This window comes from Acipenser ruthenus, chromosome 16 (genome assembly GCF_902713425.1).
Source record: "Acipenser ruthenus chromosome 16, fAciRut3.2 maternal haplotype, whole genome shotgun sequence".
NCBI lineage: Eukaryota > Metazoa > Chordata > Actinopteri > Acipenseriformes > Acipenseridae > Acipenser > Acipenser ruthenus.
In genome coordinates this window covers 11862288-11880472 of record NC_081204.1, presented here as the reverse complement: position 1 = coordinate 11880472, position 18185 = coordinate 11862288, and the positions used below count along the sequence as shown (strand labels likewise).

General features: G+C 37.5%; 1 protein-coding gene across 4 annotated transcripts in view; it reads right to left on the bottom strand.

Annotated features, from left to right (window-relative positions):
• LOC117971255 (LHFPL tetraspan subfamily member 4 protein-like) overlaps positions 1-7052 on the bottom strand; it is an 83368-nt gene extending 76316 nt beyond the window's left edge. For all 4 annotated transcript variants that reach the window (XM_058988802.1, XM_058988803.1, XM_058988804.1 and 1 more), the window contains exon 1: positions 5931-7052. In XM_058988802.1, coding sequence (XP_058844785.1) covers positions 5931-6336 — 406 coding nt within the window. In that variant the 5' untranslated portion in view covers positions 6337-7052. The remainder of the gene's footprint in view (positions 1-5930) is intronic.
• Between the last annotated feature and the right edge of the window lie 11133 nt (positions 7053-18185).

Below are 18185 nucleotides of genomic sequence, written 5' to 3'. Positions count from 1 at the left end.
ATATCCAAATACTATTGTATCATGAGGAATATTCTCAACACTGAGTCATACTTTGCTTTAGACTTCCCACCATTGAAGAAATAAGGGGAAGTTCCCATTGAGGACTGGTCATTTACAGGACCCGTTCTGAACAATGCTTACACTTCCTAGGTCATTTTATCTCAGAAATGTGTCATGTCAGTCCTTATGGGAAGCAATTGATTTGTTAATGGAGTGCTGTTCCATTACATGATTAAAGGATGCAGTCCTAATATAAAAATCATTTTCAAAATAATAATGGAAAAGTATATTGAAACTTACATTTTCACTAATGCATTCAAGGCAAGAAGGTTCGTGTCATGTGGGAAGTTGTAAGGTGGTCTTGATTAGGGCAGGTTTTGATAATTTAGCACCAATAGGCTCTCTTTTCAAAGTAGCTTAGCACACCGATTTTCTAAATGACTCGCACACCTGTGCAGCAGTCAAAAATGGCCTCTTTCTTGTCCATTTTGTCTTTACATGTAGGTTTGTCAACCTTCGTTTTTTATATCCAGAGGATTACTTGTCCAATTGTGATAAAAGCACAAGGGTTTATAAGATGTGCATTTTGCCTACAAGTGACAGCCAAAAATGTATTATTACTATGGAATTTGTTTCACTTGGAATTACCATATGGTATATTTTGTCAGCATGTACTTGTCTATTGCCACATTCTTGTGTTTATCATTTGTGTCTAATCCTATGTAAGCCCACTTTGGCAATTTTGCTCATTTTTTAATAAAAGTGACATCTATACTGTATCTATACTGTGAATGAAGAGTCATATCTTTCCAGAGTAAAGAACAGAAAGAAGGGGAGAAGGGAGACCGCTCTCAGAGATGTTTTGTGGCAATATCATTGGGATGGGGGGGGGGGGGGGGGAGAAATTTTGATTCCAAACACACCAAGTTGTAAATGCCATAAAACTATACAGTGTTAAACTGACCTTTCAAAGTGACCTTTTAGAAACCCAAAGAAGGAACATTCAATAAGCTTCACAGACTTTATTGAAAAGGTCAGAGCAGTTTTAAGACAGTGTTGCCCTTGATACAGATAAGCGCTCAAATTACAACTGGACAGTTGTATGGTTTGAGATAGTACTTTCTCAAAATACCCAGAAAAAAAATACAAATGCAAAAAGTCTTAGACATCTTGCATTTTTCTACTCTGATGCATTATGAGCATCAACAATTTACTCAAAGCCTCCACTAGAGTTTTCTACTATTATAACAACCTTGACTTGCATAAAAAAGGAAAAACATTGAGTGCAATAGCTCACATCACTTGATTTTCAAGGTGTGGTATCCAAAGCATAATCAACAAGTACAGAGAAACATCATCTGTAATTGACAAACCCAGGACTGGAAGACCCAAAAAGCTGTCTAACAAGAATGAGCGATACTTCAAAATAATATCCTTAAGGAATAGAAAGAAGACAAGCATTGAATTGACAACAGAACTGGCAGAAGGCACAGGTGTCGTTGTCCATCCATCAACAGTCCAAAGCACCTTTGACCATTGTTCCATAGTCCAATTTCTGTGTTCTGCATATTTTAGCCTTTTAGTCTTGTTCCCCTTTAACAGAGGTATTCTTATTGCAACACATCCTTTAAGTCCTGATTTCAAGAGTGACCTTTATACTGTTGGTTTGATGGACAATGACACCTGTGCCTTCTGCACATTGTGCCCTTATCTTGTATGATGTGTGAATGGTTTTAAGAAAAATATAATTGTGTAGCAAACACATGGTGCAATTCAGCTAACCCCTCCTCTGATCCAAGCGTGGGATCTGATTGGGTGTCAATCTGCCTCATTACAATCTAATGGGCTCCAAAACTGCCCTTGTTGGCCTTATTCCCGCCTCTGTGTTTCTCAAAGGATTCCTAGTAACTTGCTTGAAGGTAGTGTAAATAGTCCATATGTGCTTTGAGTGTGAAGAGCCTGGAGTTGTGGATTTATTGTAAAAGGATTCTATGTAAATGCAGGCACGGTGGTGTCCTTTGACACTAAGGAATTATAAAATATATATGTTGCCCTCATTATAACCATTTGTACTTGTCAGAACAAATCAAGTATTTAGTTTTTTTCAGCTCTGTATTTTTTTGTATACATTTAATTCACATGACTGAGAAACCCACTGAGCTACAAAATGATCTGAACGCTAATTCCAGGAATGGTAGATACACTGACGAGAGCATTTGCGTCTGTCTCCCTCACGCGCTCTCGGAAAAGGATTGTACAGCTGCTCCCACTGAACAATCACTTCCCACTTCACTTGCCGTCGTTTGCAATCTACACATAATTAAGTACCAATGAATACTAATAAGATGACGTCTTCTTGCAGCGTAAATTAATATAAAATTAGCCACTAGCTTATCACAACCTAAACAATGAAAGCAACTCATATTGTCTTAACTTTGTTTAATTTTAATTTTTTTTTTGTTGTTGTATGATCAATCACTCAAATACAGGTTCACTAAACGCTTGATATCTAGACGTTTAATATCGCTTAATATTGAAAACAGAATGTAGGTCAAAGAAATGTGATAGTTTCCAAAGAGCGTCAGAGTGACTTTGCAAACACACCAAAATGTTGTTTTATTGGATAGAGACCAATCAACGGGTGATTTTCAAAGACTCTGTTAAGTGTAACACAGGAAGTGAACATGAAAAATATCTTCACTTGAGTCACGAAAAAAAAAATTCTGGAAAAACAAAAACACTTTTCTCATCATTTGTAATCTACACACTATTAAGCACCAATCAATGCTAATAGCACAGCTTTTATCTGGCATTGCAAATTAATATAAAATTATCCTAAACTTCTCTGAACTGAATCTAGCAAAACCACTCTATTACTATTCACACAAGACCACGCTTTAATGACTGCAACGTCGTATGCTTTGTAAAAGAATTTCATAGAACCTGAATACCTTGATTTTGTTTGAAGATCCAGCGGCATAAAGTGATCTTCTTCTGTGAATCAGGTTACCTTTTGCATGGCTGTAAATACACAGTACCTATTTAAATGGCTTAACTATGCAGAGGCTTTCCCGATCTAGCTTGAGTTACAAGATGAAAGCGAATCTAGCAACTAGCGCTAAAGAGCTGCTCCTTAAACTAGACCTTACCATTTTAACACAGACTATATCCACAAAGTTCTGAGTATTTTCCAACAGGAACCATTAAAGATTGTGAAAATGTAATCTCAATCAACTAGAAATAGAAATCGTTTCTAAATAGATTAAAATGTTCACATCTGACAAACAAATAGGACGAGTCTCTTAGCTACAGTTATAGCTAATTAGTACATTCCCTAGTTAATCAGTACCTCGTCTAATTAATATATGCCAGGTTTAATTAGAAATCTGTTACGTTCCTTACAGTGACTTGATCTTTGAAATCTGTTCGCATCACACATGATCTGTGTGATGTGAATGGCAAGTCTCTCTGCCGTTCCTTTTCATTGGGGATTCCAAAGACAGGTTTCCAGCGATAGCACGACGCCGAGCAGTTTGGATAAACACACCACATAGGGTTTATGGGTTGAAGTCCTGGGAAAGTTCCTATTGTGTTTTTCATCATCACCTGATTTACAAATTCAGGAAATCCAGGAATAGATTAAAAACTTCTGTTTTTAAATCAAATCTGTGGTGTGAGCCTTGGTTTCCCTATACAACAGGTACTGTTTTTAAAGACTGAATATATATCACATATATGTGCTTGTCTAGAGTAATATAGTTTCACTGAATGATGATCTTGCATGATTTAATTAGTGCGGATAGTTCCATTCTATCACAGCCAGCTAGTCATCCTAATTGACAATCACAATTATGTCAATAACAGTGTTAATAGTGTCAGCATTTGTACAACCTAAATTAATCAATCATTGCTTACTTACAATAAAAAAAACATTAGTCCGCTATATTTTATCCAGAAGTATTATTATTATTATTATTATTATTATTATTATTATTATTATTATTATTATTATTATTATTATTATTTACCAGTCATGAGACTACAGACAAGGCAAGGCAAATACACATTTCCTCAGAGAAAAATAAACTGTATAAAATTAGCAAGAAACAAGCTCGTTTCATAAAGGAGATATTTAGTTATTGTGCCGAGTAATATCGTTAACCGCGTTTTATTTGTCTTTGAAAATACAGTACAAACACTACCAGAGCTTCAGAACAGGGCCTGTGTATTCTAGTGCTAACTGCATCTTGCTCTTTCTCTATCACCCTGATACTGTGAGCTGCTGTGCTGTATATAGTTGTACAGTGAACTACTATTTAAAGTAGTTACACTACTACACCTTCCCTCACCCCTCCGGTACAAATAATACAAAGAGAAAGTAAGAAAGTGTGCCGGGCTCACGCGCTGCTTCGTATGCACTGGCGTTTGTGGATGCAGTTTTTACATTATAAATACAAAATATAAATACAGCGTCAGTTAAACTGGGGGGTAAAGTGAAGGTTTGCGCAACCGAATAATGTCGTGTTTGCATTCCTATATTTGTGGGGACTTCTCATTGACTCTCACTATTTTTTTTTTATTTACTATTTCTAACTCGTCAGGCAAAACTCCACACGGAGACACACGCTCGCCCTGGTAAAAAGCTATCGTTCCTGCTTCGGAAACATGGACAGAACGATATTGCATAATCCTGTCTCTGCATACGCGTGTGCAGGGCTTGCATTGAATCCAAACTCATATTATTATAATGTGAATAGGTCTTGGTTTGTGTTGTATTGTTAAAATGATACATAAATACTTGCATTCCCACAACTGCCTGGACTGGATTAGATAATACGCTTTGGCTTGATGATTGGGGGATTCCAAAGCCTCTTCTATCCAGGGGAATACTGCTACCAATACTTATTACGTAAGAGACCTGCACCCTTTACAAATAACATGTTAGAATATTATTGATAAAAAAATGATTACGGCTTTATTGTGTATAACCACAGTCTTTCACAAAAAAAACGTGTCAATACAAGTAACAGTTGGATCCAGCTTTTTCAATATAAAACACACACATAAGAAGGACAAATCGTATTTCTGAGCGTTCCCGCTGACATTCATTAATCGCTAACATAATCGTTTTTCAATGATTGGGCGTCTTCTGTTATTGAGTTTTAAGTACAGTTCTGTCAATATTGCAGCTGGTCTGCAAAAGAACAAGCAAGGAAAAGAAACCACCGCACACTTATGTGCACCCGTATTATCTACAGTACTGGGGTTACTGAAAGACCGATGCACTCAAGGCAACGTTTTGAATTGCGAGCAGCGGTCGAGGCAACGTACCTCAGAGGCCAGTTAAAGTGTCCAATGATATTAGACTCTCAATGCATACTAGATGCATTTGCCTCACTTGAAACCACATTCATAAAATGCTGTAGAATGTGTTAACCCAAGTCCCCCAAGACCATCTGACCTGTCCGGCTTTACAGTATTCATTTTCAACAGTGATGAATGCCTAGGTTCCCTACATACCAATTTTTACTGAACTTTACTATCATACTTTTATTTTTACAATCACCGCACATCTGTACTGTACGCTCTAAAGAATCTGTTTTACCAATATTTAATAAATCAAATAAACAAACACAAATCCTATTGTATTGACATCGCCATAGGTTCCCCCCACGAACACACACACACACACACACACACACACACATATATGGCTTTTTATACTACCTTGTTTCGCTGTACTCTTAAAGCGCTTTTATTAAACAAAGACTGCACAGCTTTGGAACCATAGGCATCCCCCTACCACTAGCAAAAAAAAAAAAATCATGGAGGGATACCCCTAATTAACATCACTCGGCAACAGTAGCTGAGCAGCAGGACAACCACCATAGGAGGAAAACGGAGGAATTCATAAGATATGGTTGCCTTACCACAGAGAAGCTGCATCCACGCACAGGTCTTGTAAACAGTCGCCGTGTTGCAGAAGAAGAAGAGAGCGAAGCAGGCGATACAACCCAGGATCAGCACCATGGACAGCAGCACGAAGAAGGAGGCTGCCTTGAACGCGCTCGACGGAATGGAACTGAAATCTGCGAAGGTACCCCGGCAGGTGAGCTCCCGATTCGACATGCCGTTTCCCACACAGTAGTGAAACAAGCCGAAATAGCCGGCGTGGGGGGTGTTGACACTGTCCCCAATCCAGTAAGGCTGGATAAACACGACCACATTTATAATGGCAAAGCATATGGTAAAGATTGCCCATAGCACTCCAATCGCTCTGGAGTTTCGCATGTAGTTGTCATGGTAAAGCTTGGAGGCTTCCTGTGAAGGCAACATTTTGTTTTCTCTTTTACCTTCTTCTTCTTGTATCGCTGAACCAGTCGTAAAAGCAGCAGTCTATTATAATATTTTAAGAAAATAAAGCCCCGGGTTTTTTTTTATTTACACACACATAGAACAAAAATGTTCAGATCTGAGGTCTAGAGATGAATCGATAATACAATCCCGTGTACTACAAATGCAAAATAACAAACTGAAGCTAGCTCCAAGCTCAAGAAATCCCAACTTGAAAACCGATTTCTCACCATTGATTATTTATATAATTAAGAAAATTATACCTCCCATCAGAATGATTGCCAGGAAGCAAATATCGGTTGAGGTTTCACCGGGAATGGGAAATACAATCTTCTGGTTGCAAAAAAGGTTCGCCTCAAAAACAGAAACATCCGTGGATAGCAGATCACAGAACTCCCTCTGATCTGGAGACTTTGCGTTCTACAGTGAATGCAGATGTGGACGCTCTCGAGCTGCTGCTGCTTGCGGACGGGACTCCATGATTGTTGCTGCTGCTTCTCTGTCTCAGCTCTGCGCGCTCGTGTGGATGTTGAGAGATGCTGACGGCGCGCTCACAGTTGTTGCAAATCGTTTTCCCAGCGTTACTTGTGGGTTTCAGAGGTCTGGTAATTAAACAAAAAAAATAAATAAATAAAAAATAAAAAACACGTTACAATCTCTTAATAAAAATAAATATAGCCCTATCTATATCTATATCTATCTATATCTATCTATCTATCTATCTATCTATCTATCTATCTATCTATCTATCTATCTATCTATCTATCTATCTATATATATATATATATATATATATATATATATATATATATATATATATAGTCATCTTTATTAAAATGGTTGCACACAACTTTCAGAAACTGTAAGGTGCAATACGTATCATTAATATTGAACAATTATGTTGTAAGTGAAAGGGTTATTTATTAAATGTTTGTGATTATAGAAAAGTAACAATTGAATTATTGAATTGAAACTTAAGTAAAAGCTAAATGAACACATATACTGTACTGTGTGTAGGATCTATATAGAACCATTAGTATGTATTGATCAACAGAGGGTTCGGAACCATTTGATCCAAAACAAAAAACTCTATAGGGGTTCCAACGTCCAATGTAAGAATAGTTAGAAACATATGGTTTGAAGAAATATTTCAAACACATTTTAATATGTATTTGCTTTACACTGCAATATGTTCTCAAACAATTACAAATTAACAATAAGGCGCATCATTACATAAGTCTTAATAATTTGGTTTTACAGAGACCCCAACGTTTATTATTATTATTATTATTATTATTATTATTATTATTATTATTATTATTATTATTATTATTTCTCTACGTGCAAATCGAACATCTGTACTCCCAGGTTCTGCATTTGGTTTTATTCGGGAGCAGCATCTTTTGTGTAAGGACACGTTTGGCTCTCGAAGAGCTCCCAGCTGCTGCAGCTAGCGCCTGCAATAAGGGGCTGTCTGCTTCTAGGAGCCCGGATGCGTGTGAGTGGGGGGAAAGTCTGTCACGACTTTCTTTTGAAATAAATGACTTTAGACAAGCCAGTTGCATTTCTTAAGATCTCAAGCAAAAGGAAAAAAAATGTAAAGGCGTCATGAGCACACCACACTGCAATACACAGACTGAATTAAAACAAAACAAAAACACTAAAACAGGGATGTTTGAGGGGATTTGCTGTGATAGAGAGCTCAGTTTTTCCTATATATTTTTTGTACTTAAGCAAAGAGACTTCTTTTAAACCTTTTGGAATTTTAAATAATGTAAAGGGACAATACCATATTGGACATAGTGGTCATGGATGGAACCCAACAAAGAGCAACCAGACTTCAAGGAATGAACTGTGAATATAGGCTGAAAGAACTGATTGTGTTTAGCCTTGAACAAAGAAGTGTGTGTGGGGGGGTGGGGGGGGACTTGATTGAAATCTTTGAAATCTTAAAAGGAGTTGACCCCAGTTTTCATTTAAGTAAAGATACATGCAACTCATTTGCCATGGTTTAATGTCAAATTAACTGTTGAATTTTCCATGTTAGGGTTGAAGCTAGGGTTATTTTAATGTAATAATTGACATATTACCTGGTATATATTTAGTACTGACTAGTATTTGTTTTAATATCTTCTAATTATCCTATAAAACAGAGGTCTTGGGTTATCTCAGGTGGTCCCTGGAAACGTCCACAAATGTAACTTCTACCCAATCACACACACTCCCAACCAGTAATTTGCTGTAGGAAAACAACACCTCAACAAGCAATCTGAAGCAAGAACTAATCAGGTACCAGTTAAATCACTCCAAAACCAAGATCCCAAGTCAAACTAGACAACAGTGGACCATTGTTGTATAGCAAATGATGAGTGTACTGCAGAATAATAAAATACTAATCTTTGTAATAATATTTTATGTGCTGGCTTCCCCATGATGAAACGAAAGGGATTTGAAAGTGAAACAACTCTATGGCATAGCTGTTTGAAATTGTTGTATAGCAGATTAATTAACCCATCACTGCTAAAATCAAACCATGTGTATTCAATACAATGGAATTTTGCACAACAGTACATTTTATTGCACTTTTAAAAGATTACAAAAGTCTTAATAACAATATCTAAAGGACCAGTACATACCCCGTGACTGAAAGCTGGGGTTGTCACTTTTAAAGTAAATTAATTATAGCAGTTTCAATGTAAAAAGGGAGGCTCTTTATTCTTTATTAACAATGTAATTGTTCTGTATACAAATTATAAATCATGCAATACCTGGCACACCTCTTCTGAAGAGCAGTGCATTATTATATCTACACTACTGTGTCAGAATTGAATATAATTACATATTATTAATCACTCTTAGGCATTTGGCACAGTCTCAATTTGTACAATACAGTATGTGGCAAGCTTCCAAAAGATAATACAAATAACAAAGAGGCAAAACACAACTGTAAGTGGTGAAAACAAATGACATACTTCATGAATAATTTACAACAAATTACAGAAAGATAGCTCTTTAGAGTTATATACCAAACCCCCGTATTCAAAGCGTTTAAATACTTCAGAGGAAGAAAGGGATAAGTAAGTCTGATTAATATGGGTAACTATGTGGTATTGACTTGTGGTCATGTTGCTGGATATTATTTTGTGGTTTGTATTTATGACTAGCCCAACTAAAGAGCTATTATACCATGCCTTTATTGGGGAAGGACCATATTTTCAAAGACATTTGAGACTTCATTGTCAGTATGAACAGACCTCTTGGTTTGTCTCACATTTGCTATGCTGAATCATCCACGAGGAATGGCTTTGGGTTACAAAACTTGCACACATTTTAAAATATACCCTTCCTGCAGTTGCAGAGAGTGGAGTTCCTATGGCAGCTGGAGATCAAATCAGCTGGATATCGACACCACCGTGGAGCAAGAGTCTGAAGACTTGACTTCTGTTTTTTTTGGAGATGCAAAAACAATGTGCAAACGTGAGAAATAAACAACTTCAGCGAGATTAAGAGACCTCCAATTACTAATTTGCTAAAGTCAACAGGTATTTTTAATTTTATTAAACACTTTGTTTATATCTTGGTACTCCCCTTGCTTTTTCAGTTTGTGTACATGCATGCACATTTTACCTGTGCATTGTATCTGAAAAGCAGTTAGCCCAGTAAACTCTTATTCCTGGACTGTTGGCTGTTGTAGTTTAGCTGTATGTTTTTTAATTGGGTTTTGGAGTGCTGTTCTGACAGATTTTTCCTGTCTGCTCCCCACAGGTCTGAAAGCTGCCTGTCCTTCTCTCCATTAATTACACAGGTTCTGGGTCAGTGCGCTTGTTCAGCTGCAAGACTTCCTCAGACCCCCAGGGTGATGCTGTCTGAAAAACAGAGACATGTGGCTCAATCCAAAATCCTTTAATCACAAAGTATGTTTTGGTCAATTAAATAAAGTTTGGCATTAACAAGCAAGCAAGCAAGCCACTGACACAAAAACACCAGGATGACATAAGAAGAAGAAATCCGGGGTCTCACCTGGTAAAAGCACAGCTGCATGGTAGGTTTGTGTCCTGGCTCTGCAGAGTTGCCAGTCTTCGCTGAGGATTCCAAAGGCTCTGGTGCCTCTGGTGCTCCCATGGGTCAGGGTGGCAAAACCTCCAGGGATTGCCTTTCCTCATTGAGCTACAGTGAAGCCTACTGGCTAGGTGCCCATTGAGCTCAGATCGGACACCTGCAAGGTGGAAGAGGAAGCTGGTTTGGTCATGGGATTATTATTATTATTTATTTCTTAGCAGACGCCTTTATCCAGGGTGACTTACAATTGTTACAAGATATCACATTATTTTTACAATTACCCATTTATACAGTTGGGTTTTTTACTGGAGCAATCTAGGTAAAGTACCTTGCTCAAGGGTACAGCAGCAGTGTCCCCCACTGGGGATTGAACGCACGACCCTCCGGTCAGAGCCCTAACCACTACACACTGCTGTCCTTATCAAAGGATGTGTGGGGAATTGCTGCGGTGAGGGGACAAAAAGTATTGGACATTCCAAATTGGGGAGAAAATCAGGGGTAAAATAACTGGGCACACTAAATTTAAAACATAAATAAATTAACAATTAAATAAAATAAATAATTCAATTGAATCTTATTCATTATATAAGTTGAAATGTCCAGTTTTGAAAGAAAAACATGTTATGGTAAACTTGTATTTTTATTTTAAAACATGATGCATGGTACACCTGTTTAAAGAAATCTCTGTTAGCAAGCAATGCTTTCAGTTAGTGTTGGACTAGCTTGGTCATTCACCTGGAGTGTGGCTTCTTTCCTGTCATTAACTAACCAGCTGCTTCCCCAATTAACTGCTTTCAGCCAGAAATATGCTTTGTCCCAGAAGACACTGCTGAGGGGAATTGACCCAGGAAGTGCAAACAGACAACCCATGAATAAGGCATAGAGACGGAGAGCTTCCTTAAAGTAACACCAGACGTTTTGAAATGAAACTGCATGTGTGTTATAACTTTCTTTCAAAAGACCTATTACCTAATAAAAGTGCAAACAGGTCATATTTATGAAATTATTTTGTTAGCTACAATTATTTTAAATTCATCATTTGTTGCACGATTGAGATATATTTTTCTCTCTTTCCGTTCTTTCTTACCATTGGACTCTAATGGATTACCAGTGTGCATTGGTTCAACACTGTTGCACCTGTCTACCAATCTACTATTGTTTGTTGTACCTGCCCTCACCTTAGGACCTGGCCATTATTGTTGGAGAGCATTTGTTGAACGTAAAGTTAGGTATTTCCCGTTAACACTCAGTGCCAACGTCGCTGTAAGGTGACCACCAGCTCTGTGCCAGTGGTGCAAATTTGTGACAGACTGCTGTGCCTTTAATTATCAGTTGCTGTTGCTAAAACAACAAAAGAGCTGGACTAATTGACGTCGCCATGATTAGAAGCGCAATTTCAGCTTTTGATAGGTACATAATTTAATATATGCTGCTATTCAATTATTTTCAGCAAATTGCTATAAAGATAGATGTTGCCAGGATCCAAACAGAGAAGGAGGCAGTGAATGCAGTGTAATAGGGATGCCAACTGTCCGTGGTTCACCGTGTCAGTCTTATGATTTAATTTAAAGTCTTAGTATATTAGAAGCCGTTGAGGTCATTGAGGTTAATTGTCCAAGTGGGTGAATCAACATTCCTGTCAATCCGCTGATAAGCAGGATCCTGCACCTATTAAGCCTCCCTGCACCTGTTTCATAGATTTATTTTCTCTTATGGTTGAATATGTACAGTAAGTGTGATATTAAGAGACTGACATCCTTCAAGTATCAAGCATGTTAGATTGGATTTATATCAGGCAATTGACTTGACCACATTAGCACTTGAGGCTCCTCTTCTTTCCACTGGGTGACTGTGTGCTGGTGCACCATCATCCATAAACAGATTGTTCTGCCTGGCAGGTGTTGGGATTAAAGTAAGGAGCTCTGTAGTCAACACCTAGATGTATTGGCCTGCTGTGATAGTTCGGTCACAGGAAATAAGACTTGGGCGACTTGTGGATCTAATGTCTCAATGAACATGTCTTGACAACCCATTCCATACCCTCCCCACTCTCTGTGTAAACAAGTGTCTCTTACCCTCTACCCTAAGTCTGTCTCTTAATTTTCTGTCCTCTGTAGTCTCTGTACTGTGCTTAAAGTATTGATTAGGGTTAACTTTGTCAGCTCCTTGTAAAACGGGGAAATGTAGAGAATTGTATTATTATTATTATTATTATTATTATTATTATTATTATTATTATTATTATTATTATTATTATTCTGTGATAAAGGCATTAAAATAAGACACAAATATACACTTTCATTTTGTTTATGATATGGATTCATATTTTATTAAAACACCCTTCTCCCCTGCTAAAAACTGAATTGAATTGTGCCTCTTGTGAATTTGAACACTCAAACGTATTTATTTAAAAAATATGACTTTAATAAGAATTGATGGGTTTTGCCACTGGTAAAATATTGAATTACTGAATATGCAAGTCTAGAGCAACAAACATAATTAGGATTTTCAGAAAGTGCCTTTTCAGAAAGTGTCTTTATTCATCCAGCTGTACAGACAAGCTACTTTTGATCTGATCACTGTATAAGATGTTATCAAACTGAATATTTTCTTCTTTTAAAACCTATAAATTGTTATTCGATCAGACATCCCCCGGTAGCTTGGCAGTGGATGTCAGGGAGCTATTGGCCTCGGCCTTGCAGGAATCCGCGTTGACCTGTAGCGAGGTGAGGAGAAACAGTCCCTCCATAACCAGTAGGAGCACCAGAGCCAATCCACTGTGGAATCCCCAGCAAAGATCTGCAACTTCGCACAGCCAAGATGTAAAGCTTCTCTCCCCTGACGATGCATCACCTTTTACAAGGTGAGCCACTGGTATTAAATAATGATCTTTTCTCTCAGCATCTTTAAGCAACACATTGTATTTCCAATATGTAACATTGCAGTAATCTGTTATTACTTAGCTTCATCCACAGATAGCCTTCACAAAGCGCTTTAAAAATGACAAGCTGACAAGTTGGCACAACAAATCTTAAGGTTTATCCTCTCGCTTAGCCAGCAAAGAGGGCTTCTTTTTTTTTTTGTCTGTGTTGTCATTTTGACAGAATGTTAAGTCAGTTTGAAAGATCAATTCTATAGCTGGAAGCATTTGCTTTCTTTATTTATGAAATGATTTACATTTTAAATCATAAGCCGGGAATGAAAATAAAGATGCAGTAGAAATCATATACAAAGAACAAGATTGGAAAGTATTTTTATGAACAAAAAACTAAATCTTACATTGTTTTGCGTGAACCACTGATATCACTGTAGTCACAGCAATCAAATCAGATCTTACTCCTACAGTATATAGTATAGGGTTTGTATGCACATCTTTAAGTTCCGTACTGTCACCCGTTGGATGAAATGTACAGTGGTCGATGAGGAATTGCATAAGGGCTTTCCCCCGGAGCTTCAACCCCCATAATAAATAGGTGCCTTGTGCATAAAAATAACATGCAATATGACATTGCATCCCATCAACGCTTTACTGAGGTATTGCACGTCAAAGGAAAGAGATTAATGGGGAAGATCAATGGGGAATCTCAGTTCCCACTCAAGCCATTCACCTCCTTTCACTGGCTGAATCTAAGTAATGAAGTCACCAAGCTACAGAACACTGGAAGTAAACACCCAGCCTGAGAAATCTACTCCTGGACTTGGGCCTGACCAGTATGGGTCGCTGAAACAGGAGCGTAAGAACCCATTATATGTGGGCCCCCAGCCAACTCAGCACGCCTGGGGTTTAAACCAGTGTTTCAATGGCATCAATAGTGACTCCTGCTGTGTTATAATTATGGGTGGAACAGCTACTGAGAGCTGATCTTTTTATGGGAAAACTGGGGTATCGCCACCACTATTCTGACACTTGGCTGTTTTTGTACATGCGAAATGGTTTTGATTAGATACAGTTTGCTAGAAATTACTCAGAACTTAACCAGCTGTTTCCTGCTGTTACTATCTCATTTTGCATCTTTAAACAGTTAAAAATACTTTTATTCCCCTCAGAAAATGTGCTAAGAAAAAAACAAAACTAATGGCCACTTTTGCTTGGAGTGATGTATAGTATAGCTTTTGATTTCAGTCATTTTAACGGACAGTTAATTGTGCACATTATGAGCAGTCATAGTGGGTGCTTGGGGTTCTCATATTAAATACCTGAAATATGTGTGAAGCTGTGGCAGGTGCAGGAGCATGTGTGTGTGTGTGTGCTGTATTCTTTCATACTGCAGAGTTACAGTGCATTCAGGTGGTAATGCAGTGACCCTTTCAGTAAAAGTCAAGTGATGGATTTCCCTCTCTCTCAGGCAAGATGGAATCTGAACTAGAATTAGCATGGGCTTCCAGAAATTGATTTTACACAGATGGCAGGTTCTCTCTTTTACTGATGGGGTTAATTATGATTGCTGGAATGAAGCTCATCTCTTTCCACTGCACAATAATCAAGGTGGAATGGAATTAGAAATGGGATAAAGCAGATACAGAGAGACCAAAATAATGTATACATTTTTTTTATGTAATATTCTTTTTTTTTTTTGCAGACCTGTGGACAAACCTATATGTCTGCCAGACAAGTCACAAACACTATACAAAAAGACATTACGTGATAGAATTGATCTTGTCCTGACACATGATACTTTTCATGGAAAGCTTCTGACAAGCATTTTGAAATACGTGTAGTTCACCATGACAGTCCATTTCTGCATCTGAAATGAAAAAAAAAAAAAAAAACATGTTCTGTAATAATATTTTATTATCCCCTGCAGGATAGTGGAGGCGGTCGTATGCCATGTATCTGTGAAACAGCTTATTACATTGTGATGATACTTGGTAATAACATTATTTAGCATATGTTATCTGGAGTATCAGATTGTGGGAACATACGTCTTATATTTAGTAAGCAAAGGGTTTACATGGGGGTAAACAGCAAATTCACTGAATGCATTTTGTGTAGGCGAGAGCAGGTCTGAATGTTCATTTCTCTTCTTCAGAAATCTAGGTCAGTTTTCATTAAAATTGAAGAAATTCAATCAGAGGCCATTTGATAGAACTACTTATCATAGCCAGCTACTGCAGAGAACTGTAGAAGTGTAGAGAAAGTGCAGGACTAGCGGTAACCGGGGTGTTGTGGAGGCACTGGTCTGTATGTCTGTCTGTACGTATGTCTCTAGAACCACTGATCGTGGTGTGATGAAAATTGTCAAGAACATTTTTTAGTGGTAGGCATTGAGACGATCAGAATCAGGAGGTGGTTTCCATATGTCAGTATGAATTTATTGTCACACAACATAGGTATATGCAAAGAACAGTTTATCCATATGTGATATTCTTCAGCACATTTCTGAGTATCAGAATCTAAGGGTCTGGGGCATGTCCATCCACCTGTAAGTTTGTGTGTATTTTTTAATAATAATAATAATAATAATAATAATAATAATAATAATAATAATAATAATAATGTATTTTAGAAGTGTCCTAATGCCATCTAGTGGTTTCATGAAATATCACATCCCCAACCTAATAATCATTTTGGATTTGGGCAATATTTTAAATATAAGCACTGTGCATTATATTTTAAGCGCTACATTTGAAAACAAGTCACTGCACCTTAGTAAAATACTAGAGTTAGTAAGACAATTTTGTAAATATACAGTACATACCTGTGAAATGCAAGGAAACACTTTGTATAAACGGGCTGTTCAAATATATGCATTATATATAGTTTTAGTCAGAATTGGCAAGTCAGCAGATCTGTCAGATTTTGATTGGGAGCTAATAATAGATGCTTGGTTGGCAGGTGCTTCCAAATCCAAATAATTCACACATTACTAGGTTCCATAAAGGATTGGTGTCATAAGTGAGGATCTGTTTTTGCCATTCAGGTGAGCACATTGAATCAGTGCAGTCTATTCATAGTGTTGAGGCAGTTATTTCTATCTGAAGCAATTAAAATGAAAACTATGTACTTGTATGCATATATTGTATTTAATATGATTAATTTGGTCCAGAGTGATTGAAATAGGATCACTTTTAAGTCCCAGTTTAACATTCAAAGCTGTTCGTTTGACAGCACTTACCATAATCTAAAATAGCAGATAATTGAGGATTAGGAAATCTACATCTAAAGGAGGTGAAAGCTCCAGCTTTGATCTTGATGGAAATTAGTGCCTTAATATGTATAGTTCATAGTAACATAAAACCATAATAATAATATACTACTACTAATGCTACTCATTGTAAGCATATATATAATCAATTTCATTACATTACATTTTAACTGCAATAAGTGTATGATTCATATAAGACCTAATCAACACTGAAGTCACCTCTGCTTAATCATCTTGTCTATTGGCTCCCAGGGGCTTCAAGCTGTGATGACAGTAATGGTTTCTCCCAGAGAAACTGACAGGCATCTGTTCTTCCTATGATATACACTTGTTTACATATGCCAGACAGCGCCTATTATCGTAGCCATGTGTCACGCACACAGCTGCTAGAAGCTATGAGTGCAGGTTCCAGTGCTTGACACATTCCTGCAATATGCATGGGGCAACAAATGAGAAACCCTTGCCACAGTCGATATAGGTAGGTATACCGTGGGCAGCCAGCACGACACTGATCTGCCAGGTGTTTAAATTGTTAGGGATAGCTAAGCCAGTCAGATATGCTGTCTTGCCCATTCTTATTGAAATAATGGTACTGGCTACATACAGGTGCCATAAGAGCTTTATGTAACAGCTGGCATGCCTCAATCCAGACCTGAACACCTCTGTGTAATTGTTTGGTGATGTGAACCCCCAAGTTGACACAAAACCCATTACCCAGGCTTTCAGCAGTGAAATGCTACTTCACTTTGCTATCTAGTCTACTAAGGATTTTGTTTTTATATTCTAATAGTATTATTTTAAGACTCAATATTTTTGGGCAATTTTGACAAGCAACTTAAAATAATATTGTTATACAAGTACCAATTATTAACAGTGCCTTTACCAAGATGGCGCACTGTTTCTTCAGGAAGTGGTTTTTTTCCCCCAGCTACAGTTTATGGGGGCGGAGGTGTCACGTGTGCGGGTTCCGTGAAGCTAGCAACAATAAGCAACAATAAGATGATTACTTCCGGTTTTCAAAACGGCTCAGCGCAGGCAAGGTATCAAAATAAAAGTCCCGTATCCAGCACAAAAATATAGTTTATATACATATAGAAAGTGGGGTGAGATGTAATGTAGACACACTGGGGGTACAGAAAATAAAGTTACTTACTTAAGATTTACGTCACTGTAATAGCAACACTACTTTTTATGTCAGGTGTCTTGTTAAAACAGCCGTTTTCCCTGCATTTTCGGGTGCTGGGCACACTCAAGACCCACTCCTGACAAAACTAAAGATTGTGCATCTATGAAAGTGGGGTGAAATGTAATGTAGACACACTGGGGGGACAGAAAATAAAGTTACTTACTTAAGATTTACGTCACTGTAATAGCAACACTACTTTTTATGTCAGGTGTCTTGTTAAAACAGCCGTTTCCCCTGCATTTTCGGGTGCTGGGCACACTCAAGACCCACTCCTGACAAAACTAAATATTGTGCATCTATGAAAGTGGGGTGAAATGTAATGTAGAGATTTCTGAACTCTTCCTAAGTTAAAACATTAGTATTGTGTTGTTTAAAAATGAATATGAACTTATTTTCTTTGCATTATTCGAGGTCTGACAACACTGCATCTTTTTTGTTAT